The sequence below is a fragment of the Chlorocebus sabaeus genome, chromosome 6 (genome assembly GCF_047675955.1).
Source record: "Chlorocebus sabaeus isolate Y175 chromosome 6, mChlSab1.0.hap1, whole genome shotgun sequence".
In the NCBI taxonomy this organism is placed as follows: Eukaryota; Metazoa; Chordata; class Mammalia; order Primates; family Cercopithecidae; genus Chlorocebus; species Chlorocebus sabaeus.
The window spans coordinates 45,270,854-45,297,191 of NC_132909.1; the positions used below are offsets into that span (position 1 = coordinate 45,270,854).

Consider the following 26,338-nt stretch of genomic DNA (forward strand, 5'->3'; position numbering starts at 1 on the left):
AGGCTAGTCTCCAACTCCTGGCCATGAGACAGCACACCCAGCTTTCTCTTTTGAATTTTGTCCCCGTTCCTTTTTTTTTTTTTTTTTTTTTTTTGAGATGGAGTCTCACTCTGTCACCCAGGTTGGAGTGTGGTGGTGCAATCTCAGCTCACTGCAATCTCCACTTCCTGGGTTCAAGCAATTCTCCTGCCTCAGCCTCCCACGTAGCTGGATTACAGGTGCGTGCCACCACGCCTGGTTAGTTTCTTTTGTATCTTTAGTAGAGACAGGGTTTCACCATGTTGGCCAGGCTCGAACTCCTGACCTCAGGTGATCTGTCTGCCTGGGCCTCCCAAAGTGCTGGGATTACAGGTGTGAGCCACCACACCCAGCATAGTCCCCATTCCTTGATCTGAGTACTTAGGTTCTACCTGTGGTTGAGTTTTTCATTCCACTCAAGGGTAATGCATTGGGCATGCTTTGTTCATCTGTTAATGCTCCAGCCATATGTGACTTGCACCCTGGGGGTCCATTGCACTGAAAAACAACTCATAATTTTGTTACATTTTGTTACTAACAAAGCTGAACCAGGCCGGGCGCGGTGGCTCAAGCCTGTAATCCCAGCACTTTGGGAGGCCGAGGCGGGCGGATCACAAGGTCAGGAGATCGAGACCATCCTGGCTAACACGGTGAAACCCCGTCTCTACTAAAAATACAAAAAAACTAACCGGGCGAGGTGGTGGGCGCCTGTAGTCCCAGCTATTCGGGAGGCTGAGGCAGGAGAATGGCGTAAACCCAGGAGGCGGAGCTTGCAGTGAGCCGAGATCGCGCCACTGCACTCCAGCCTGGGGGACAGAGCAAGACTCCGTCTCAAAAAAAAAAAAAAAAAAAAAACAAAAAAAAAAAAACAAAGCTGAACCAGATTGGATTGGTTCTATGTTTATACCACACCCATTTGTTGTAATCTGTTCAGCCTACAACAGCGAATTCAGTGGTCTGGACAGACTATATATATGGCTTAAAATACCAACAAAGTTTACTCTTTGACTTTTTTTTTTTTTCAGAGTCTTGCTCTGTTGCCCAGGCGGGAATGCAGTGGCACGATGGCTTCACTGCAATGTCCTTCCTCCCCGGTTTAAGTGATTCTCCTGCCTCAGCCTCCTCCCGAGTACCTGGGATTACAGGCATGTGCCACCATGCCTGGCTAACTTTTGTATTTTTAGTGGAGATGGGGTTTCACTACGTTGCCCAGGTTGGGGGTCTCGAACTCCTAAACTCAAGTGATCTGCCCACCTCAGCCTCCCAAAGTGCTGGGATTACAGGCGTGAGCCACTGTGCCCAGCCACCTTTTGCCTTTTAACTAGAGATTTTTGTCCATTTACATTTGTTGAAATGACTGGCAAGTTTTATGTACTTTCCTCATCTTATTTGGGGCTTTCTATTTGTACCCTTTCCCTATGAGCCTTAGGTGGGAATATATCTTTTTCATTCTAATTTTACCCCCTCTACTATGTGGAAGTCCATAGACTAGTTCTGTTCTCCTAGTATTTACTGCAAAATCTTTACTATTTCTCCTATGCTCACCCAAGTAATATGTTACCTCCCCACAAAGATTTTAAGACCTTCTTCCTCCACTTAGCTCTTCCTATTTGCCATTGTTATTGAAGTTTAGTTTTTAACCCTATCACATTGGACATTATAATTATTTTTAATGGTGGTTATTTTTTATTGATTCACCCACAAATTTTCTACTTTTCTGCTCACCGATTCCTTCTGCACGTCAGCCCTGTACCTAGATCACTTTCTTTCTGCCTGAAAAACTTCCTCAGAATTTCCTTCAGTGAGGGTCTGCAGGAGATAAATTCTCAGCTGCTGTCTTCATTTCATTCTCATCCTCCAAATTTATGTATTTATTTATTTTAGAGACAGGGTCTCACTTTGCTTCCCAGGCTGCAGTACAGTGGTGTGTGATCATAGCTCACCATAGCCTCCTACTCCTGGGTTCAAGCTATCCTCCCATATCAGCCTCCCATGTAGCTGGGACCATAGGTACATGCCACCACACTTGATTAATTTAAAAATGTATTTTTGGCTGGGTGCAGTGGCTCACGCCTGTAATCCTGGCACTTTGGGAGGCCAAGGCAGGCAGATCACCTGAGGCCAGGAGTTTGAGGCTAGCCTGGCCAACATGATGAAATCCCTTCTCTACTAAAAATACAAAATTAGCCGGGTATGGTGGTGCATGCCTGTAATCCCAGCTATTCCGGAGGCTGAGACAGGAGAATCACTTGAACTCACAAGGAAGAGGTTGCAGTGAGCTGAGATGGCACCGTTGCACTCCAGTCTGGACGACAAGAGTGAAACTCTGTCTCAAAATAAATAAATAAATTTTTAAAAAATAAAATTTATTTTCATTTTCATGGAGATGGAGGTCTTGCAATGTTGCCCAGGCTGGTTTTGAATTCCCGACCTCAAGCCATCCTCCTGCCTCAGCCTCCCATATTGTTGGGATTACAGGGACGAGCCACTGTGCCCAGCCTGGACTGCTTTGAACCATGTTGTCTACTCGAGGACTTTCAGACACCCAGATAATGTGGTTGGAGTTGCAAATTCATGTGAGGTTACGCATCCACAGATAAGATTTCACTCCCTCTTCCTAACAGCAAAGTCTGAGATACAAGTTTCCTTTCAGTTCTTGGGACATGTGTGTTAAGGAACTTATTCTGATTTCCAGTTCACTTTTATGTTGAGTGGGCACCACTTTGAGGCCTTACCAGATTCAAACCCGCCCTGTCTGACGCCTAAGCTGTCCCCTCCTGGGGCTACAATGACATTTTGACCTTATTGTTCTTTATTTTCTGGTTACATTACTGATAAATTAATAAAGGTTTAACTTGTTTTACCTCAGTATTTTTGGTTGTTTGTATTGGTTCCATGTTTGGGAAATTTATCCAGCCCCATCTTTCAGTTCTCCAATTTTCTCTTCAACTCTCTCAAATCTACTATTACACCTGTCCAGTGGTTTAAATCTCAATCATTAACTTCAATTCTCTTTCTTCTTTCTTTCTTTTTTTTTTTTTTTTTTTTTTTTTTTTTGAGACAGAGTCTTGGTCTGTTGCTCAGGCGGAAGTGCAGTGTGCAGTGGTGCTATCATGGCTCATTCACTGCATCCTCGACCTCCTGGGCTCAAGTGATCTGCCAGGCTCAGCCTCCCAAAGTGCGGGGATTACAGGCATGAGCCACAGCACCTGGCCCAGGTTCTTCGTTTCTCTTAGCTCTGTTTGCTCTTCATCTTGAGAATCTGGTCCACCATGTGGTCAGAAGCTGAAGCTCATGGCACTTTTCATCCATGGGTTTGGGCCCTCTCCATGGAGATTCTAGAACTCCAAGAGGAATTGGGATGTGGAAATAGCTGGAAATGAAGTTCTTCTTTCATAAATAAAAGGAAAGAGAAAGGACATGCCTGACAAGATAGTAAGACACACAGAGCTGGGCCCAGTGGCTCATGCTTGTAATCCCAGCACTTTGGGAGGTTGAGGGGGGCGGATCACAAGGTCGGGAGTTTGAGACCAGCCTGGCCAATGTGGTGAAACCCCGTCTCTACTAAAAATACAAAAATTAGCCAGGTGTGGTGGCACGCACCTGTAGTCCCAGGTACTCGGGAGGCTGAGGCAGGAGAATCACTTGAACACGGGAGGCGGAGGTTGCAGTGAGCCGAGATTGCGCCATTGCACTCCAGCCTGGGCAACAGAGCAAGACTGCATTGCCCCGCCCCGCAAAAAAAAAAAGATACGCAAAGCTAGGCTGGACACAGTGTGGCTCATGCCTGTAATCTCAGCACTTTGGGAGGCCGAAGTGGGCAGATCACTTGAGGTCAGGAGTTCGAGACCAGCCTGGTTAACATGGTGAAACTCTGACTCTACTAAAAAAATACAAGAATTAGCCGGTTTTGGTGGTGCATGCCTATAATGCTAGATACTTAGGAGGAGACTAAGGCAGAAGAATCACTTGAACCTGGAAGGCAGAGGCTGCAGTGAGGCGAGATCATACCACTGCACTGCACTCCAGACTGGCGACGGAGTGAGACTCCATCTAAAAAAAAAAGGAAAACAGGCTGGGCACGGTGGCTCACACCTGTAATCCCAGCACTTTGGGAGGCCGAGGCGGGTGGATCACGAGGTCCAGAGATTGAGACCATCCTGGCTAACACGGTGAAACCCCATCTCTACTAAAATACAAAAAAATTAGCTGGGCGTGGTGGCGGGCACCTGTAGTCCCAGCTACTCGGGAGGCTGAGGCAGGAGAATGGCGTAAACCCGGGAGGCGGAGCTTGCAGTGAGCCGAGATCGCGCCACTGCACTCCAGCCCGGGCGACAGAGCGAGACTCTGTCTCAAAAAAAAAAAAAAAAAAAAAGGAAAACAACAAGGACTTGGCCAGAAAAGTTGGTGATGAATTAGAGCAGATTTGGAAACAGGTGCAGACCCACAGGGGACCTTAATTAAGGAGGACAAGGCATTTCAAATCCGTATACAGCATAGGACAATCAAGGAGCCTTTGGGGTGAGGCAACTTCTATCCCTCTCTTCAATCCCAATTAAATCCTAGGATAAAAGTTGAAATTATGAAAAAGAAAAAAATGTAGGAGAATTTGTACCAACAGCAGGAAACACCTCTCAAACATAAAAGAGAGACATTTAAAATTGCAGTTTGGGCCGGGCGTGGTAGCTCACACCTATAATCCCAGCACTTTAGGAGGCCGAGGCGGGCGGATCACGAGGTCAGGAGATGGAGATGATCCTGGCTAACACAGTGAAACCCCGTCTCTACTAAAAATATGAAAAAAAAAAAAAAAAAAAAAATTAGCCGGGCATGGTGGCAGGTGCCTGTAGTCCCAGCTACTCGGGAGGCTGAGGCAGGAGAATGGAGTGAACCCGGGAGGCAGAGCTTGCAGTGAGCCGAGATTGCACCCCTGCACTCCAGCCTGGTTGACAGAGCGAGACTCCGTCTCAGAAAAAAAAAATTGCAGTTTGGCCAGGTGCAATGGCTCGTGCCTGTAATCCCAGCACTTTCGGAGGTTGAGGTGGGAGGATCACTTGAGGCTAGAAGTTCGAGGCTGCAGTGAACTATGATCCCATCTACTGCTCTACTGCACTCCAGCTTGGGAAAGAGAGACTGTCAAAAAAACAAAACAAAACAAAACAAAACAAAAAAACAAACAAAAAAAACCCACCACACAAAAATATTTACAGCAAAACCATGCCTAAACAAAATGGAAAAGTACATTTGGAAAACATTTACCACGTAAGTTTATTATCCCTAATTTAAAAAAGAAAATTGTGTAGGAATGAGAAAAAGACAAATATCCAATGAGAAAAATATCAAACCAGCTAATTAGAAAAAGGCCCATAAGTCAGGCACAGTGGCTCATGCCTATAAATACCAGCACTTTGGGAGGCCGAGGTAGGAGGATCGCTTGAGCCCAGGAGTTCATGATCAGCCTGGGCAACATAGAGAGATCTCATCTCTACAAATAATAAAAGAAATTAGCTGGGTGTGGTGACACACACCTGTGGTCCCAGTTACTGGGGAGGCTGAGGTGGGAGGATCTCTTGAGTCTGGGAGGTCGAGGCTGCAGTGAGCCATGATCATGCCACTGCACTCCAGCCTGGGCAACGCAGTGAGGCCCTGTCTCAAAAGAAAAGGAAAAAAAGGGCTGGGCGCAGTGGTTCATGCCTGTAATCCTAGCACTTTGGGAGGCCAAGGCAGGTGGATCACCTGAGGTTAGGAGTTTGAGACCAGCCTGGCCAATACGGAGAAACCCCGTCTCTACCAAAAATACAAAAAATTAGCCAGGCTTGATGCTGCATGCCTATAGTCCTAGCTACTCAGGAGGCTGAGGTGGGAGGAACGCTTAAGCCCAGGAGGCAGAGGTTGCAGTGAGGCACCATTGAGCCACTGCAGTTGTCTGGGTGACTGAGCAAGACCCTGTCTCAAAAGAAAGAAGGAAAAAAGGCCTGGGCTGGGCATGGTGACTCATGCCTGGAATCCCAGTACTGTGGGAGGCCGAAGTGCGTGGATCACTTGAGGCCAGGAGTTTGAGACCAGTTTGGTCAACATGGCAAAAACCCATTTCTACTAAAAATACAAAAATTAGCTGGGCATGGTGGAACATGCCTATAATCCCAGCTGCTCGGGAGGCTGAGGCACGAGAATTGCTTGAACCCGGGAGCCTGAGGTTGCTGTGAGCTGAGATTGCACCATTGCACTCCAGCCTGGGCAAGAGAGAGAAACTGTCTCAAAAAAAAAAAAAAAAAGGCCATAAATAGAAGGAAACCTCCCGGGTAATGGGACAATTGAAATAAGAATAAGTAGGCAGCAGGGGTCACTAGACAGTTTGGCCAAAACAAGAAACCTGGGGGAGTCATTCTCATGTATACATGGTGACCCCAGAAGAGGTCCATCCTTACCCTGGCAACAGAGAAAAGGCCATAACCTGAGTCCTAGCTGATGGGGGACTGGGCAGGGCTGGCTTTGCACTGCTGTGTCAACTTGCCTAGGCTGGGTCCTTTCTCCGAGGACTCCCATCCCTGTAAGCTTCCGCTGCGGAGGTGTGGAGGGTGGGTAGGTGGGAGTGGGAGGTGGCTGGCTGAGCTCAGCGATATTGGCATCGCCAGCAGGCATCGGACAGGAGGTGGCAGGCACAGGCATGGCTCCTCTGCTCCACCTGCCCTTCCTGATCACCTACCCTGTGACCATAAGACCGCGTGAAGGGGCACCTACCCTGTGACCATAAGACCTCGTGAAGGGCCAGGGGCACCTACCCGGTGACCATAAGACCTCGTGAAGGGCCAGGGGCACCTACCCTGTGACCATAAGACCTCGTGAAGGGCCAGGGGCACCTACCCTGTGACCATAAGACCTCGTGAAGGGCCAGGGGCACCTACCCTGTGACCATAAGACGTCGTGAAGGGCCAGGGGCACCTACCCTGTGACCATAAGACCTCGTGAAGGACCAGGGGCACCTACCCTGTGACCATAAGACCTCATGAAGGGCCAGGGGCACCTACCCTGTGACCATAAGACGTCGTGAAGGGCCAGGGGCACCTACCCTGTGACCATAAGACCTCGTGAAGGGCCAGGGGCACCTACCCTGTGACCATAAGACCTCGTGAAGGGCCAGGGGCAGTGGCTCACGCCTGTAATCCCAGCACTTTGGGAGGCCGAGGCGGGCAGATCATTTGAGGTCAGGAGTTTAAGCCTAGCCTGGCCAATCTGGTGAAACCCCGTCTCTACTAAAAATACAAAAATTAGCCAGGCATGGTGGCAGTCGCCTGTAATCCCAGCTACTCGGGAGGCTGAGGCAGAAGAATTGCTTGAACTCAGGAGGCGGAGGTTGCAGTCAGCCAAGAACCTTCAAACAGGAATTTCTTCCCTCACTGCCGTGGGGGTCCGAAGTCCAAAAATCAGGTCAGCAGAGCCATGCTTCCACAGTGGCTTAGGGGAGGAAGATTCCTTGTCTCTTAACAGTGGCTTGTGGCCACATCACTCCAATTTCTGCGTCTGTCCTCACATGGCCTTGTGTTTTTTTCTGAGACAGGATATTACTCTGTTACCCAGGCTGGAGTGCAGTGGTTTGATCTTGGCTCACTACAACCTCCGTCTCCTGGACCCAAGTGATCTTCCCACCTCAGCCTCTGGAGTAGCTGGGACTACAGGTGTGTGCCACCATGCCAAGCGAATTTTTGAATTTTTAGTAGAGATGGGGTCTTGCTATGTTTCCCAGGCTGGTCTGGAACTCCTGTGCTCAAGTGATCTGCCTGCCTTGGCCTGCCAAAATGCTGGGATTCCAGGTGTGAGCCACCGTGCCCAGCACCTTCTCTTAGAGGATCCCATGTCACTGGATGCAGAGCCTGTCTGGACAATACAGGGTGACCTCTTGAGCTTCTTCATTGAGCAAAGGCTGGGTGCCGTGGCTCATGCCTGTATTTTCAGCACTTTGGGAGGCCGAGGTGCGTGGATCACTTGAGGTCAGGAGTTCAAGACCAGCCTAGCCAACATGGTGAAACCCTCTGCTAAAAATACAAAAATTAGGCCAGGTGCGGTGGCTCAAGCCTATAATCCCAGCACTTTGGGAGGCCGAGGCGGGAGGATCATGAGGTCAGGAGATCGAGACCGTCCTGGCTAACATGGTGAAACCCTGTTGCTACTAAAAATACAAAAAAATTAGCCGGGTGTGGTGGCAGGCGCCTGTAGTTCCAGCTACTCAGGAGGCTGAGGCAGGAGAATGGCGTGAACCCGGGAGGCGGAGCTTGCAGTGAGCCGAGATCGCACCACTGCACTCCAGCCTCGGGGACAGAGCAAGACTCCGTCTCAAAAAAAAAAAGAAAACAAAGAACAAAAATTAGCTGGGTGTGGTGGTGGGCACCTGTAATCCCAGCTACTAGAGAGTCTGAGGCACACGAATCACTTGAATCCAGGAGGCAGGGGTTGCAGTGAGCCAAGATCGCCCCACTGCACTCCAGCCTGGGCAACAGAGGAAGACTCCATCTCAAAAAATAATAATAATAAAACTATATCTGCAAAGATCCTTTTTCAAAATAACATCACATTGACAGGTGTCAGGGGTCAGGAGTTGAATGTGTTTTGGGGGTTGGCTGCCATTCAACCCAGTACAGATGACACTGTGTCTAATAGTAAACCTAAGTGCTCGTATTTGTGCAGACGGGTCAGAGTGCATTCGTCAGAAGTGGATGTTCTGTCATCTCTGGGTTTCACAGCCCTCTGTAAATCCTTCCTGCAGAGTAAGACTTTCTGGAACAAGCATCCATCTCCTCTAGGGACAGCAGAATAGCTTTTGTTTGATGGCCTCGGAGCAGAGACGGGTCTTCAATCTCCCCCTGCCACCAACTGGTTTGTGACAGGTAGTCAGGTAGCTACTTCGCGCCTATAGCTTGGGCCCCTCACAGTTGCTGGGTTGGGGTGGAGGCCGCAGTCAGGAGCTCCACCGGCCAGCGGTCATTCACTCTGAGAGGCACTTCCTTCCCAAACCAGGCCCTGCGAAGCCTGCGTTTCTTCCATCTGCAACATGGAGGTCAGAGTGGGCCTGACCGCAGGGTCACTGGGGATTCCACGGAAGCTGTCCCCACCCGCAGGACCAGGAGGTACATGCCAAGTCTCCCATCACAGAAAGAAGACAGGCCACAGCCAAGTGTAGTCATGGTTTATTTCTGATGCAGCTGAATCTAGGAAAGGGCGGGCTGGGCTGAGGGGGGAACGTGTCGGCGATGAGGCTAGAACTCCACCTTGCAGGCCGGGAAGGCGTCATCCTGCATGGACACCATGCTGTTGCTGCCCAACACCGTGATGCCCAGCGCCTGGTGCCGGGCGTGCGTCTCTGCGTACCACGTGTGCATGGCCACTGAGTCAAAGGTGGGAATCAGGGTCACCTGCAGGTGGGGGGGGGGTGTGGGGAGGATGGACCACCAGTAAGGGGGGTGCCCCTTGTCCTTCTGGCCTGGGTCCCAAGTCGCCTTCCTTTCCTGGCATTTGAGACCCCTCCAGGCTTCTCCCTGATCTTCTGTGCTCCACCTTGAGGTCTGCAATGGGTGGTCAGCCTGTCTATGAGGTCTCTGCTCCTCCCAACAGCACCCAAAGAGCCTTCTCAGCACACAGGAGATGGAGCTCCTCCTCTGCAAGGCCTTCCTTGGCCTAAGCCCCCCTCTACTCACTTGGATCTCCCCCTGCTCCTTGAACACACCAACCTCTTTCCTACTTCTGGGCCTTTGCCTGGGTCATGCACCCTACAGGGACGCTCCTTTGAAGCCAGCCTAGCAGCTGTGAGAGCAGAGGACGTGGTGTGAGGAGGTCCTCCCTCTGCCCACACGCGCCTCGCCGTGGAGGGCTTGGTTTCAGTCTCAGCTTCATGCAGCCATGGGGGAGGGTTCTCAGCCGCACAGACACCACCCAGCCCACCTATTTCACCCCGACTAATTCTCACAGCGGAACAATGGTTAAGTGACAAGGTGTCTGGGGAAGGGATGGAACCACGAGGCTTCACAAGGCCCTGCGTCCTCCCCCAGGCTTCCAGCACAGCCGATAAGGACGGTGACACGACAGAATCAGAGTCCAAAGAGACCCCTAAGGGCTGAGATGTGTGAGACTCCCATATTTGCCCCCATTCCCGTGTGGCCTGGGGGACACAGCTTAGTCTCTGAGGGTCGAGGGTGGCTTTCCCCACCTGTGCTAACTACACTCACCACTAGAGGCCCTGGGGTGACACGCACCTGCAGGTCTCGGTCCCAGTGCTGCTTGCTGGCCAGCAGCGCGTCCAGGACGGCTCGCATGCCCTCCTCCTTGCGTTGGTCCTGGCCACTGATGACGTAGCAGAGCGCGCGCACGCGCTGGAAGAACTCCTCATCCACCAGGTGGGCGCTGCTCCCACTGGGCAGGTAGGCCAGGTCCAGGTAGACCGGGGACTTGGGTGGGGTGGCCGACACCCCGGGCCGGCTGCTGGCTGACCCTGCGGGCAGGGGGATGGGGAGGAAGGGATGAGTTCCTGGGGTTGGGGAGGGGCCGAGGCTCCGAGTTTGACCTGCGCCACTCAGAGCAGCTCCTTCCTCAGCAGGATGCCTGATCTCAGAGTTTTCTGGGGAGCCCTGGTGCGCTCATGACTCCAGTGAATCTTATTTTAAGAAATGGGGTCTCGATATGCTGCCCAGGCTCATCTCAAACTCCTGGGCTCAAGTGATCCTCCTGCCTCAGCCTTCCAAGTAACTGGGACTACAGGTGCAGGTCACCAAGACTTGACTCCAGTGACTCTTCACTCACTCTACAAACACCACCGGCCACCCCTCTGTGCCAAGAGCCTGACTCATCCCCAGCCAGTCCCTGGACATAGACATCCCCAGGGTCAGGGGGTGAGTGGGTGGCAATCAGGGAATGCTTCCTGGAAGAGGATTTAAGAGTTTGAGTCCTGAAAGCAGCCAGTGACTGGGCCACTCTGCTGCTTCTGCAGCATCTGTCTGGCTCACTTGCTCAAGGGGTATTTAACAGAACCTCCTGGGCACCAGGCCCTGAAACAGGGCTGTGACCCAGACTGACAGAATCCCTGTGCCAAGGGTGATGGGGAGCCAGGGTAGGTGGACAGAGCCTTGAGAGGCGGGTCCAAGATCAGTGCGGGTGCTGGATGGGGATGAGACAGCTCAGGGGGCCTTGTCCAAACCCTGACTGTAGGGCCAAAGGGAACAAGGCCACCAGCCCCGGGCAAGTGAATGATCAACGGAATCAAAGGATACGGCTGGGTCTCGGGCACAAGAAGCCTGCCAGCTGCTGCATCTTACAATCACAGCTGCTGCCCAGCTCAGGGGTAAGAATACTACCCCCTGTCTGTACACCAACAAATGCATATCCTCAAACGAAATGGACACACTCCTAGAAACGCAAAAACTACCAAGACACAATCACAAAAAAATAGAAAATCAGCATATACCTGTAGCTAGCAAAGAGAACGAATCAGTAACTTACAACCTCCCAACAAAGAAAGGCCCTGGGGAAGCCACCATTTAGAGAACTAACATCAGCCTCTCTCAAACTTTTCCAAGGAACTAAAGAGGAAGGAACACTTCCTAACTCATTTCGTAAGACCAGAACTGTCTTGATACCAAAGCCAGACACACACATTTAATTCTACAAGAAAATGCCAGTTCAATAGCTTTTATGAACAACAGCCTTTATGAACAATAATGTAAAAAATCAGGCCTGGTGCCATGGCTCATGCCTGCAATCCCAGCACTTTGAGAGGCTTGAGGCGGGCAGATCACTTGAGGTCAGGAGTTCCAGACCAGCCTGGCCAACATGGTGAAACCCTGTCTCTTACTAAAACTACAAAAATTAGCTGGGCGTGGTGGCAGGCGCCTGTAATCCCAGCTACCTGGGAGGCAGAGGCAGGAGAATTGCTTGAACCTGGGAGGTGGAGGTTGCAGTGAGCTGAGATTGAACCACTGCACCCAGCCTGGGCGACAGAGTGAGACTCCATCTCAAAAAATAATAATAAATGAATTCAGCAAAGAAGCAAGATACAAAGTTCACAGACAAAACGCAGTTGAATTTCTTTTTTTTTTTTTTTTGTAAGACAGAGTCTCACTCTGTCACCCAGGCTGGAGTGCAGTGGTGTGATCTCGGCTCACTGCAAGCTCCGCCGCCTGGGTTCACACCATTCTCCTGCCTCAGCCTCCCTAGTAGCTGGGACTACAGGCGCCTGCCACCACACCCGGCTAGTTTTTTGTATTTTTAGTAGAGATGGGGTTTCACCGTGTTAGCCAGGATGGTCTCAATCTCCTGACCTCGTGATCTGCCTGTCTCGGCCTCCCAAAGTGCTGGGATTACTGGCGTGAACCACCGTGCCCGGCCACGCAGTTTAATTTCTATACGTGAACAATGAACAATGTGAAAATGAAATTAAACAATCATGAAACAGAAGAATCAAGATAGAGAACTCACACTTCCTGATTTCAAAACTTACTACAAAGCTACAGTAGTCCAAACAGTGTGATACTGACATAAAGACAGACATATAGACCAATGGAATAGAATAGAGAGGCCCGGAAATAAGTCATCACATGTGTGGTCAAATGATCTTCAACAAGGGTTCCAAACATTCAATGGGGAAAGGACAGTCTTTTCAACAAATGGTGCTGGGAAAGCCGGGCCCCCACATACAAGAGAATGACGCTGGATCTTTTCACCACATACAAAAATTACCTCCAAATGGACCTCAATGTGAAAAGGAAAACTGTAAAACTCCTAGAAGAAAACATAGGGTAGAAGCTTCGCAATGTTGGATTTGACCAGGCACGGTGGCTTAGGCCTATACTCCTATTACTTTGGGAGGCCGAGGCAGGCAGATCACTTGAGTTCAGGAGTTTGAAATCAGCCTGGCCAACATGGTGAAATCTTATCTCTACTAAAAATACAAAACAATTAGCCGGGTGTGGTGGTGGGTGCCTGTAATCCCAGCTACTCAGGAAGGCTGAGGCAGGAGAATCGCTTGAACCCAGGAGGTGGAGGCTGCAGTGAGCCGAGATCGCACCCCCACACTCCAGCCTGGGTCACAGAGGGAGACTCATCTTAAAAAAAAAAAAAAAAAGAAAAAAGAAAAATAAATGGGATGTGGTAATCATTTATTGGGTCTGACATCAAAAGTGCAGGCAGCAAAAGAAAAAAATAGACAAAATGAACTTCGTGAGTATTTAAAACTTTTGTGCATCAAACGGCACTAGCAAAAGAATAAAAAGACACCTCACAGAATGGGAGGAAATACTTGCAAGCCATGTATCTGCTACAGGATTAATGTCCAGAATGATTTAAAAAACTCCTAAAACTCAGCAACGGAAAAGAACTCAATTTAAAAATGGGCAAAGGGGGTTAGGCGTGGTGGCTCACGCCTGTAATCCCAACACTTTGGGAGGTCAAGGCAAGAGGATCGCCTGAGGCTGGGAGTCCAAGATCAGTCTGGGCTAAAGACGGAGTGAGACTCCATCTTTACAAAACATTAAAAAATTAGCCAGGCACCACGGCATGCACCTGTGTAGTCCCAGCTACTTGGGAGGCTGAGCTGGGAGGATCACTTGAGTCCAGGAAGTTGAGGCTATAATGCGCTGTGTTTGCACTACACTCCAGCATGGGTGACGAACTGAGACCCTGTCTCTAAAAAGCAAAATAAAATTTAAAAATGAGCAAAGGAATTGAATAGACATTTCTCCAAAGACGACAAACAAATGGACAATAGGCATATGAAAAGATGCTCAGCATCACTAGTCATTAGGGACACAGAAATCAAAACCACAATGAGATCCCACCTCACACCCATTAGACTGACTAGTGTCAAGCAGCTGCTGTGGAAAAGTCTGGCAGTTCATCCAAAATCAAACATTGAGGCGGGTGTGGTGGCTTATGGCTATAATCCCAAAACTTTGGGAGGCCGAGGCTAAAGGATCACTTGAGCTCAGGAGTTCAAGACCAGCCAGGACAACATAGTGAGACCCCAGTGCTACGGAAAAATTTAAAAATTAGCTGGGCATAGGCTGGGCGCAGTGGCTCACGCCTGTAAACCCAGTACTTTGGGTGGCCGAGGCGGAAAGATCACGAGGTCAGGAGTTCGAGATCAGCCTGGCCAGCATGGTGCAACCTTGTCTCTACTAAAAATGCAAAAATTAGCCGGGTATAGTGGCGCGTGCCTGTAATCCCAGCTACTTGGGAGGCTGAGGGAGGAGAATCGCTTGACCCCGGGAGGTGGAGGTTGCAGTGAGCTGAGATTGCACCACTGCCTGGCAACAGAGCGAGACTCCGTCTCAAAAAAAAAAAAAAAAAAAATTAGCTGGGCGTTATTGTGCGTGTCTGTGGTCCCCGCTGTTCAGGAGGTTGAGGTGGGAGGGTTGCTTGAACCCGGGAGGTGGAGGCTGCAGTGAGCCATGTTTGTGCCACTGCACTCCAGCCTGGATGACAGAGTGAGACTCTCAGGGAAAAAAAAAAAAAAAAAAAAAAAAAAAAAAACAAGGAAAAAACAGCACAGCAGGCCAGAGACCCTCTCTTCCACAAGGCCTACTTAAAACGTGAGCCTTTGGCTGGTGTCTGGGAACTTGGATCTTAGGAAGAGGGTTCCCACCATTCCCTGTCTGAGAGGGGCTCCCTGTGCCTGGACTGGACCACACACCTGATTTCTCCTTTTTGGGGAGTCTAGAGTGTCAGTGCCAGGCAAAGGATGCCTATGTAATGGCCCAATAGCAACCCGGGCATGCTGTCTCTAATGAGCTCCATGAGGGACACGTTGTTACAACTTGCTACTGGAGAAATGCAGCCTGTGGTGTGCAGCCCTACTGGGAGAGGATTCTGGAAACTTCTTCCTTTGGACTTCACCCTATGTGCCTTTTCTCTTTACTGATTTTGCTCTGCTATGAGTGCAACCATAGGCCGCGTCCTCCTAACCGATCAGTTACATAAAACACGCTATTTAAATTTTCAAATGGGCCGGGTACAGCAGCTCATGCCTGCAATCCCAGCACTTTGGGAGTCCGAGGCAGGTGGATCACAAGGTCAGGAGATCAAGCCCATCCTGGCGAACACAGTGAAACCCCGTCTGTAGTAAAAATACAAAAAACTAGCCGGGCATGGTGGCGGGTGCCTGTAGACTTAGCTATTCGGGAGGCGGAGGCAGGAGAATGGCGTGAACCCGGGAGGCGGAGCTTGCAGTGAGCCGAGATCACGCCACTGCGCTCCAGCCTGGGCGAGAGTGAGACTCCATCTCAAAAAAAAAAATTTTTTTTTTCAAATGTTTCATTTTACTTATTGTGGCTTCTTTTTTTTTTTTTTTTTTTTTTGAGACGGAGTCTGGCTCTGTCGCCCAGGCTGGAGTGCAGTGGCCGGATCTCAGCTCACTGCAAGCTCCGCCTCCCGGGTTTACGCCATTCTCCTGCCTCAGCCTCCCGAGTAGCTGGGACTACAGGCGCCCGCCACCTCGCCCGGCTAGTTTTTTGTATTTTTAGTAGAGACGGGGTTTCACCGTGTTCGCCAGGATGGTCTCGATCTCCTGACCTCGTGATCCGCCCGTCTCGGCCTCCCAAAGTGCTGGGATTACAGGCTTGAGCCACCGCGCCCGGCCACTTATTGTGGTTTCTAGAAACCCACAACTGGCATACATGCTCACCTCTCCAGGCACCTCAGAATGGCAAGTGCTTCAACACTGAGGTCAGTTTCCATTTCACAGGAGAAACTGAGCCCCAGAGAGGGTGCGCATGGCTGAGGTCACACAATTATGAACAAGAGGACTTGGCTGGGCACGGTGGCTCACGCCTGTAATCCCAGCACTTTGGGAGGCCAAGGTGGACAGATCACCTGAGGTCTGGAGTTTGAGACCAGCCTGGCCAACATGGTGAAACCAAGACTCTACTAAAAATACAAAAATTAGCCAGGCGTGGTGGCTTGCACCTGTAATCCCACCTACTCGGGAGGCTGAGGCAGGAGAATCATTTGAACCCAGAAGGCAGAGGTTGCAGTGAGCCAAGATCGTGCCATTGCACTCCAGCCTCGGCAACAAGAGTGAAACTCTGTCTCAAAAAAAAAAAAAAAAAAGAACAGGAGGACTGGCAGGGCAGCGTGGCTCATGCCAGTAATCCCAGCACTTTGGGAGGCTGAGGTGGGCACATAGCTTGAGGCCAGGAGTTTGAAATCAGCCTGGGCAACATAGTAAGACCCTATCTCTACCAAAAATTTTAAAATTAGGCAGGCGTGGTGGCCATGCCAGGAGTCTCAGCTACTGGAGAGGCTGAAGTGGGAGGGTGGCTTGAGCCCCAGAGTTCGAGGCTGCAATAAGGTGTGATTTCACCACTGCACTCCAGCCCAGGAGACAGAGTGAGACCATCTCTTAAAAAAAACGGAAAAAGTAAAAACAGGGGGAAGAGCTGTGCTCTCTCCAGCCTAAGCAGCTGCTAACCCAGCCCAGGGCCCCAGTTCCAGCACTCACCCGACGGGCCTCGAGTGGCAGTCTTGGGGGTTGAGGACTTTCTGGACAGGGGTGCCCGGCCTCCCTTCTCACTGGGCTCACTCCGGGCACTGAGTGGTCGGCTGGCACGGTCCCCACCAGCAAGTCCCTTGGTTTTGGCAGCAGCCAGTGGAGTGGCTTTGGGGGCGGCAGCGCGTGAGTTGGGGCGAGCCAGGGGCTTCCGGGTGCGGCTGATGTTCTCCGTCTGCCGCGCTGTCTTGGGGGGCAGCATCTCGGGGTCCACCATGCAGATGCTGGATGGGTCAGGCAGTGGCGGGGGAACCTTGAGGGGATCAGGCAAAGGGTCGTGGCGAGGGACTCCGAAGCCCTCTGTGTCGTCATCTGAGTCTGCGGCACCGGGGGCCAGGGGCACGGGGTCCGAGTCAGACAGGGTGGGCAGGGACTCGCTGACCGATGTAGGGGGCGTCTCCTCGGCCCCCAGCCCACCTGCCCGCTCCTGTGACCGGGCACTGCTGTCATTCGAGCTGCCGGGGGACGCAGGTGCTGGTGCCATGGGCACTGCCTTGCGATGTTCAAACTCACAGGGTGACACCAGGCACAGGTCCACATCGTGTGGGGAGGCCGAGCGCCGTGCCCGGGGGCCACGCAGTGGGAGGCTCAGCCCAGCCTCACTGGTGGGGGCGGATGGCGGCAGTACCTGCTCAAAGGACACGGACAGGGACTCGTCCACCTCGGTAGAGTGCGGGGAGCCCACCTCTGCGGGCAGTGACGGCGTGGTCACCGTGGGTGTGGTCACTGTGGGTGAGGCATCGGGCCCCGCCTCGCCGCCCCGCAGTGGGCTCAGTGACAGCCGCCCACTACCCTCCGCGGGGCTCCGGCGGGACTCAGGGGAGGGTGTGCGTGGCCTTGGGAAAGAGTTGGCGGCCAAAGGCAGCTCCAGCGCCTTCTCCTCCCCGGCTGGGATTGGCCCCAGCTCCAGGCTGGGCGTGGCCACCAGTTGGGAGGCTGGGGAGCCGCAGGCCGCAATGGGGGGGCTGGCTTCTCCACATCGGAGGCTGGGCGGGCTGCGGGGTCCATTTGCTACCTGCGGGAAGCCAGACTGGGATGTGCTGGGCGCTGTGCTGGGTGCTTTGCGGGTCTTGGGTGCCGCCTGGGCACCTGTCTTCTTGAGGTTGGGCACAGAAGAGGCCGCCCGGCGCACCTCCCGCGGCTGGGTCCGGGAAACACTCGGTTTAGGGTCTTTCTTCAACTCTCGGGGGATCCTGGCTTCTTTCTCAGCCTTGCGCGGTGCCTCAGCCCGTGCTGGCTCCTTGCGGGTCACCCCAGGGCGCTCCTGGCCAGGTCTAGGGTGTGTGGCCAATAGGCCCTCTCTCTTCGAGCTGTCCCGGGAGCCCACGCTCTCTTTGCTCTCAGCTCGCCGCGGCCCCTCCAGGTCCTGGGGCGTTACCACGGGCTCTCGCAGGAACCTCAAGTGCTGCAGGCGGACCAGGCCGTCCAGGAGGCAGGCGGGCGGGGTGCAGCCAGGGAACAGCACGCGCACCACTTTCTCGCCAGGGCCCGCGGGGTGCCACACCAGCAGGGCGCACACGGAGGCCAGCGTGCGCTCGGCGCCGGCAGAGGGCGGGTGCAGCACGTACATGTCCAGCCGGCCCACACCCATCTTCTCGAAGAGCACAGTGGGCTTGGCTGGCACCGGGCCGCGGCTGAGTGGCAGGGGCGTGATGCCCAGCTGCGCCAAGAGGCTCAGCGCCAGCTCCGCCTCATCCTCGCCGCGCGCCAGCCGCGACGCGGCCTCGCAAGCGTTGAAGAACACGACCCCCAGGTTGGGGGAGATGAGCCTGCGCAGCCTGTCGTCCCAGGAGCCCCCACCAGCAGCCACCTCGGAGCGCTCCGCCAGTTTGCGCCGCAGCAGGCTGTTGAGGCCGGGGAGGCTATCGGCGCCAGGGTGGGTCACCAGCACGGCATCCACGCGGTCCAGGTGCCGCACCAGCTTCCAGAAACTGGACTTGGGGTTTGAGCCACCGTTGACCAGCACGGTGAAGCCATTGACGGCGAAGAAGGCGGCATCCCCGAGGCCTCCGGGGAAGATGTAGCAGCAGGGCCGGCCCAGCCTGAGGAAGCCCCCGGAGGTCGGGGGCTCCAGCAGCTCAAAGGGGGACGGCGGCTCCAGAGACTCAGCCACGTACTCCAAGAACTCGCACAGGCCCTCGGAGTTGGGCAGCTGCGCCGGGGGGTTCAGCCGCAGCTGGAGCCGGAGCGCCCCCTGTAGGCTGGACACAGCAGGTGCCAGCTGGGCCCAGTCACCAAAGGTGGGGCAGGTGATGGTGAGTACGGGCGGCTGCGCAGGTGGGGGCGTGGTGGCCAGGATGTCCCGGATCTGTATGGAGGGGGAGTGGTAAGGGACCACCTAAAACTAGTGGTAAGGAACCACCTAGAGGGGGAATAGTAAGGGACCACCGCGGCAACACCCAGCCCGGTGGGAAACCTGGGCGAGGATACCCTCAGCCTTCCCCCAGCCCGAGGCCTGCTCCTCAGGACCCTCCCGCCAAAACCCAACCCTCTCCAGCGCCAGGAGGCTCTCTGGTCTGGCCTTACCTCCTGCCTCTCCTTCCCCGTCAAATGCCTCCCTGCCCCAGGGCCTTTACACTCACCGATCTCTCCTCCCAGGGCACAGCTTCCTCCAAGGAGACCCTCCACGGCCCCCCTCTGTCTACTGAACCTTTTCTCACCACTTTTAAGTGCCCCACTCCAGCGTGAAAATGTGGTTTGCCAGAGACTTTTGCCCACGTGTCCTGCCCAGACTGCGGGCACCAGAAAGGACCCGTTTGGCTCCATCCCACATCAGGACTTTGGGACATCAGCTGTTCTACAGACCCAGCTCACACCACACCCTTTCCGGGCAATGGGACTGACCCTGGACAGCCAGGAGGCACGTGTCACCACTGCCACCCTACAGAGGAGGGGGAGACCAGGTCATGGAAAACAGCAGGTCGCTGGGGCCACACAGCCCGATGCACACAAGCCAGGATTGAGCTGCGAAAGTGGGGGACGGCAAAGGGGTGGCTTACCTCTCTGTCCTTCAGGACCTGGAGGAAGTGGTGAGGCGAAAAGCCTCCTGTCTGTAGCAGCAGCTCCCCTGTCTCCTCCAGGCAGGGCCCAGCCAACACCAGTAGCTTGTGAGAGGCAGGGTCCAACAGAAGGTTCCGGAGCTGAGGGAGGGGTGAGCACTAAAGGCCCCGTTCTGTGCAGTGACGTATCCAGCAGTCCTCTTTGGGGTGGCCTCGAGTTGATATATAACCACCCCTCTCCTGCCCTCACCCCACAGCCAGCCCAGTGCTCAACTAGCTATGAGGGCAGTCTCCAGGTCTCCTGCTGGGCCCTGGAGCAACTCTAGCAAACTCCTATTCATCTTACAAAGCCCAACTCTGATGTCCCTTCCTTCTAAAGGCACTCACTGCCCTTTCTGGGCTCTCTCTAGTCCACCTCTCCCTCCAGCCCAGCCCTGATGCCACAGGGCTGGGGGCGTCTGTGTCTCGCTCTGTCTCCTAAAGACTGAGAGTTCCTCAAGGGAATAAAAGAGAAAAGTTCTGATCCAAGGAATCAACCCGTAAGAAAGTGTGCAGTGGGATGCCCCAGGGCTCTGTCTGGTTCATCTTCCTGATGTATAATTGGTGGAGTACAGATGGCCACAAGCCGGTTAGTATTAGTGAGTCAATTCAGACAACTCCTGGGGCCTAGCCGGAGGGAACCCACGGGACGCAAACCTCAGTCTGCTCTGGCCTTCCCGGCTCCAGACCCACGCTGTCCTGGGCCCTAGGCTGGGAGTGCTTACTCCCTCCCTCCCAAACCCAGGCTTTTCTGCTCCCACCCCAGAGGAGGGAAGAAGCAGAGGCTGGAGCCACGGGGAAGGCTTCGTGGGCGAGGAAGTGTGGTGCCGGGTGTCTCGAGAGGAGCCGGGTGTCTCGAGAGGATCTGGGGCAGCATGAAGACAGGGACACGAGACAGGAAGACAGAGACGGCATGGGTCCCAGCAGCCCGCCCCCTCCAGGATGTCAGCCATTCCCTACCTCATCACACAGGGACTTGTCTGATGGGTTCAGGAGGACCAGGGTCTCCAGGCTGTCTCCACGGTGGTGCAGGCTCCGCTGGCCTGTGGGGGAATCAGGCCATCCTGGAGTCAAATCCTGCCTCCCCTTGTGACCCTCAGGGAACACGAACCCCTCTGGGAACCCACCCAGGGAACATATGGAGATTAACCGGCGCATGGCAGAGAACCAGGCAAGAAAGAGAAACTCAACCACCCCGGCTGGCCTAAGAGAGGCAGTAACCAGAGGGCCCCATCATGCGCAGGGCCTGGTTTGCAGCTGTCACCCCTGTGGGTGATGCCACCGTTACACTCCTTTTTTTTTTTTTTGAGACGGAGTCTCGCTCTGTGCAGTGGAAGCTGGAGTGCAGTGGTGCAATCTCGGCTCACTGCAAGCTCCGCTCCTCCTCCCAGGTTCATGCCACTCTCCTGCCTTAGCCTCCCGAGTAGCTGAGACTACAGGTGCCCACCACCACATCCAGCTAATTTTTTGTATTTTTAGTAGAGACAGGGTTTCACCGTGTTACCTAGGATGGTCTCGATCTCCTGACCCTGTGATCCGCCTGCCTTGGCCTCCCAAAGTGCTGGGATTACAGGCGTGAGCCACTGTGCCCAGCCCTTCTTTTTTGTTGTTGTTTTTTTTTGGAGGCGGAGTTTTGCTCTTGTTGCCCAGGCTGGAGTGCAATGGTGCAACCTCAGCTCACTGAAACCTCCGCCTCCTGGGTTCAAGCAATTCTGCCTCAGCCTCCCAAGTAGCTGGGATTACAGGCACACGCCACCATGCCCCACTCATTTTTTGAATTCTTAGTAGAGACGGGGTTTTACCATGTGGGTCAGGCTGGTCTCAAACTCCTGACCTCAGGTGATCCGCTTGCCTCATCCTCCCACAGTGCTGGAATTACAAGATTGATCCACTGCACCCGCCCAGCCACATTCATTTTTTAGACAGAGCCAGAGCTCGAGGAGGGCCAATGAGGGCAATCCTGGACCAGGGTATATCCGGAGCAAAGGCCCTGAGGCAGGACTCAGCTAGGGGTGGGGCAGCATAAGGGCCTGGGCTGAAGTGGGGCTGTTTCTGGGATCCTGACCCTGCTCTGTCCCCCAGGGCCTATCTGTGTTTTAAACATCCGTACTGAGAGAGAAGGCTGGCAAGGAACCAGAGCCAGGGGAGGGCCAGTGAGGGCCAACTCGGACCAGGGTACAGCACGAGCCAAGGCCCTGAGGCAGGACTGAACTGTAAACAAGGCTGAGTCTGGAGAGGCAAAGACCCTCTGGTGTTGCCAGCCCTTATCACATTTAGCTTGCTTTCTTTCCTTCTTTTCCCTTTTCTCTCTCTCTCTCTCTCACCTCTATCACATTGAGCTTTCTCTTTCTCTCCCTCCCTCTCTCTCCCCCTCCCTCCCTCTCTCTCTCATTTTTTTTTAGATGGAGTCTCCCTCTATTGGCCAGGCTGAAGTGTAGTGGCGCGATCTCGGCTCACTGCAACCTCCGCCTCCTGAGTTCAAGCAATTCTCCAGCCTCAGCCTCCCAAGTAGCTGGGGTTATAGGTGCTTGCCACCACACCTGGCTAATTTTTGTATTTTTAGTAGAGACGGAGTTTCACCATACTGGTCAGGCTGGTCTCGAACTCCTGACCTCAGGTGATCCACCCACCTCGGCCTTCCAAAGTTCTGGGATTACAGGCGTGAGCCACCGTGCCAGGTCTAACTTTATTTTTTGAGACAGGGTCTCGCTCTGTTGCCCAGACTGAAGTGCAGTGGCACAAATCTTAGCTCACAGGAGCCTCTGCCTCCTGGGTTCAAGCGATCCTCCCTCCTCGGGCTCCTGAGTAGCTGGGACTATAGGCATGCACCACCAGGCCCAGCTCGTTTTTGTATTTTCAGTAGAGACAGGGTTTCGCCATGTTGCCCTGGCTGGTTTTAAACTCCTGACCTCAAACAATCCTCCCACCTTGACCTCCCAAAGTGTTAGGATTACAGGCGAGAGCCACCCCACCCAGCCTTAGCAAGCTTTTTGCCACACACGGATATTGCCCCATTCAGGTGGGGAAATCAAGGCATAGAGAGGGGAAGCAGCCACAAAGGTGGCACACAGCAGACAGGATTTCCAGCTCCACTTTCTGCCCCATGAAGTGTCAGGAAGCCACAAGGACCCACTGGGACAATGAGACGACGGACACTTCCTTCCTCTCCAGCAGCCGCTGGGAGGTGACTCAAGAGACCATCAAGAGCAGGGGGCAGCTGCAGGCAACACCCAAGCCCTGCCTGCCGCCCTGCTCACGCTGGGTCATCCCAGAAGGGAGCCTCCTGCTGAGTTGGGCCCTCCTTGATCTCACTCCTTTTCAGTTCCCTACCTACTGTATACCCAGCCCTGTGGCTGTGAACCAAGTTCAGTCCCTGCCTGCAAGGGGCCCATACTCCATCTTCCAGGGCCTCCTCAGTGCCCCCTCCACCTTCTAGATGGTTTTTTTTTTTTGGGGGGGGGATAGAGTCCCTCCCACTCTGTCACTCAGGCTGGAGTACAGTGGCACAATCTCAGCCCACTGTAACCTCTGCCTCCTGGGTTCAAGTGATCCTCCCACCTCAGCCTCCCAAGTAGCTAGGATTACAGGTACCTGCCACCACGCCCAGTTAATTTTTATATTTTTAGTAGAGACAGGGGTCCTCCATGTTGGGCAGGTTAGTCTTGAACTAACCTCAAGTGATCCACCCACCGTGGCCTCCCAAAGTGCTGGGATCAGAGGCGTGAGCCACCATGCCCAGTCCATTCTAGATGTTCTATCCACTGCTGGGTCTTGGCTGGGGCGCTTCCCTCCCACTGGACATACCAGTCATAGCATTTATCATTTAAAAACCCCCTCCTCAGAGAGCTCCCTGCCTCTTCCCCCTTCAGTACCAGTTTCCTCATCTGTCAATCGGGGACAAAAATACCAGTTCCTGCACTGTGGGTTGCTGAGGACTGAAGGGGTTATCACTAGGTCAGGGCTTACATTGGAAAGGTCTCAGCTGTATTACTACTGTTGTTATTTACAGCTGCACCCCACCCCCCATGCCTGGCACACGGCTGGCACTTGCCCAATGAACAAGAGGTAGGGAGCAGCCAGGGGGACCCCAGCCTCACCTTTCACAATGCTGGAGAAGGTGGCAGAGTGTCGGGACACAAAGACCTTGAGCTGTTCATCGAGGTTGCAGATGCCAGGATCGACATCCCAAGACCGGATGCCTGGTGAGAAGGAGGGATCAAGGCGGGAGTTCAGCCGGGCCTCCCAGCTCCCAGAATATTTAAATAATGAGCACCCCGTGGGTGGGGAGCGCCCCAGCCTCCTCCCTTCACTCACAGCTTTGAGACTCAGAAGTACCCAACACCTTCAGGTCTCACTGCACCTGAGCCAGGGCACCCAGAGCACACCTCATCATTTTACAGGCAAGATTCATCAGCAACAAAGCCTCCACCTCCTCCATCTCCACTTCCTCGCTGCTCCTATGCCCTGTCAGACCCATTTCCACTCGCCGCCCTTGCAACAGCTGTTCCCCCTGCCTAGAAGCCCATCCCCCTGCCGCCCCCACCTGTTCCTACTGGCCAAGGGCCCTTCCCCCTCAGCACCTTCGGGTGCTAAGACTGACTGTCCTCGCAGTCTCTTGCAGCCTTCTGATGCCTCCTGACACCATGTGAGCTGGAAGCTTCTTCCATCTCCTCACTGGCTTTGGGTCCATCCCCCCACCAGACCTGTGCTGGCAGGGCTGAACCTGTCTATCATCCCGGCCATATCCCTGTGCCCACTGCCCAAAGGCCTGGCGCATAACAGGTGCTCACTAAACACTCCTCAAGCACATGAACCGAGGTGCGTGTTCCTGTCCCATTTTACACGCAATGAAACGCGCAGGTCCGATGCTCCCAGGAATGGGGGATGAACACCCCTCTCCACCCACGGGCGCATCACGCCCGCCAGTCCCACTGTGCCAGTCCCACTGTGCCAAGTGGCTGCAGGTGAACCTGGCAGGTGCACCTATGACTCACCTACCTAAGTGCCAAATCCCCAGGGCAGGCCGCACCCGCCCACACCCCAATTAGCAGCTCCTTGTGCGGCAACAGAAAGCGGGCCCCGGGGCTCCTGGCCCAGCCTCCCCCATATCTGCTTCTCCCTCCGGGAGATCTCTAAGCTGCTAAGACCTGGAGATCCAAAGCGACCCCAAGCCCTCCCCCCGGGCGGGCCAATCAGGAGAGAAGCGGAGCCGTGGTCCAACTGCACGGGTCCCCAAGCCCAGGCCCGTGTCCCCTCCCCGATCTTCACCCGGAGTTGGGGCGGGGCAGCCCTGCCCCAGCCCAGGCCCCGATGCCACTTCCTCCACGGGCACCCACAGGAACCCGCCTTTGCTCGCGTTGTGCGCCTAACGGTGAAGGGGACCCAACCCCGGGCCCGCGACCCCCGCCCCGGAGCCCGGGCCCCGCCGCAGCCGCCCCACCCCCCCGGCCCCGGGCCCAGACGCGAGAACGTGCCCGCCTCCCGGGCTCCCGCACGCCCCCGGGCCAGCCCGACCTCGTTCGAGCTCCTCCAGGACGTAGGTGAGGAGCCCCGGGCTGCCGAACTCGCTGCCCACCACGAGGAGCAGCGAGCTCGGGGCCGCCGCAACCCCAGACGCAGTTACCGCCGCCATCTTCGGGCCGCCCCGGCGTTCTCAGCGCCCGCCCCGCAGGCCCCGCCTCTTAAAGGGGCCGCACCGGAAGGCCTGAAGACCCCGCCCGGAACCACCCCCTCCCCGCCCCTTTTTGTCGACCACCTACAGGCCCTTTGAGGTCGTGGAGAGCAGGGAATGCGGGGCCTAAAGGGGTTGGCGGACTCCTGGGTGTCCGCTTGGGAGCCGCCTCTCCCAAGTGACCATTCATTCATTCACTTGTTTTTTTAATTGAACAAGCTTTGATCGCGTGCCTGGTGCATGTAGGTCAGAATTCCTGCCCCCCAGGAACTCACATCACATGACAGTAGGCCGGATCAGAACCCGGCGCCTATGGACGGTCCCAGCTCTCTAGGTGAGGGCTTGAACAGAGAAAAGAGCTCTATCTTGTAGGTAGGGCTTTAAGGGATGTGTAGGAGTTTGCCTTGTGTGGGTGGTGGGGCAAGAGCACCTGAGGCAGAAGTTTACAGCACGTGCAAAGTTTTAGAGGTAAGAAAGTACAGGTGTGTTTGGGACACAACCGAAGCACTCTGGGCCTGCCTGGAACAGGGCAACAGTTATTCTGCACCTCCCGTGCGCCAGGCATTTTATTGCATTAGCTCATTACATACAAGCACAAAGCGATGAGGTAGGCACAGTTACTGTGGTCACTTTCAGAGGAAAGGAGAGGAAATTGAGATTTGGAGGGATGAAGTCACCAAGCCTGTCTAAGTGGTAGAGCAGGTTTGAACCCAAGTGGGTCTTACTCTCGATCCAGCCTGTGCAAGGGACTGCCTGTGTTGCACACTTGGATACCTCTCTCCCCCCAGATAATCCCCTTTAGCCCTTTTATTTTATTTTATTTTATTTTATTTTATTTTATTTTATTTTATTTTATTTTGTTTTGTTTTGTTTTATTGAGATGGAGTCTTATTCTACTGCCCAGGCTGTAGTGCAGTGGCATGATCTCAGCTCACTGCAACCTCTGCCTCCCGTGTTTAAGTGATTCCCTTGCCTCAGCCTCCCAAGTAGCTGGGATTATAGGCGCCCACCACCATAACCTGCTAATTGTTGTATTTTAGTAGAGATGGGGTTTCACCATGTTGGCCAGGCTGGTCTTGAACTCCT

At 53.9% G+C, this 26,338-nt stretch overlaps 1 protein-coding gene across 1 annotated transcript; it reads right to left on the reverse strand.

The window, feature by feature from the left end:
- Positions 1-9,184: 9,184 nt before the first annotated feature.
- Positions 9,185-25,236, reverse strand: MAP1S (microtubule associated protein 1S). Its single transcript, XM_007995737.3, has 7 exons — positions 25,096-25,236; positions 23,679-23,780; positions 20,542-20,624; positions 19,543-19,683; positions 16,496-18,851; positions 10,263-10,498; positions 9,185-9,425 (listed from the first exon to the last, which is right to left on the reverse strand). The coding sequence occupies exons 1-7, from the start codon at positions 25,211-25,213 to the stop codon at positions 9,270-9,272; spliced, it is 3,192 nt and encodes a 1,063-aa protein (XP_007993928.3). The 5' UTR covers positions 25,214-25,236; the 3' UTR covers positions 9,185-9,269.
- Positions 25,237-26,338: the final 1,102 nt, after the last annotated feature.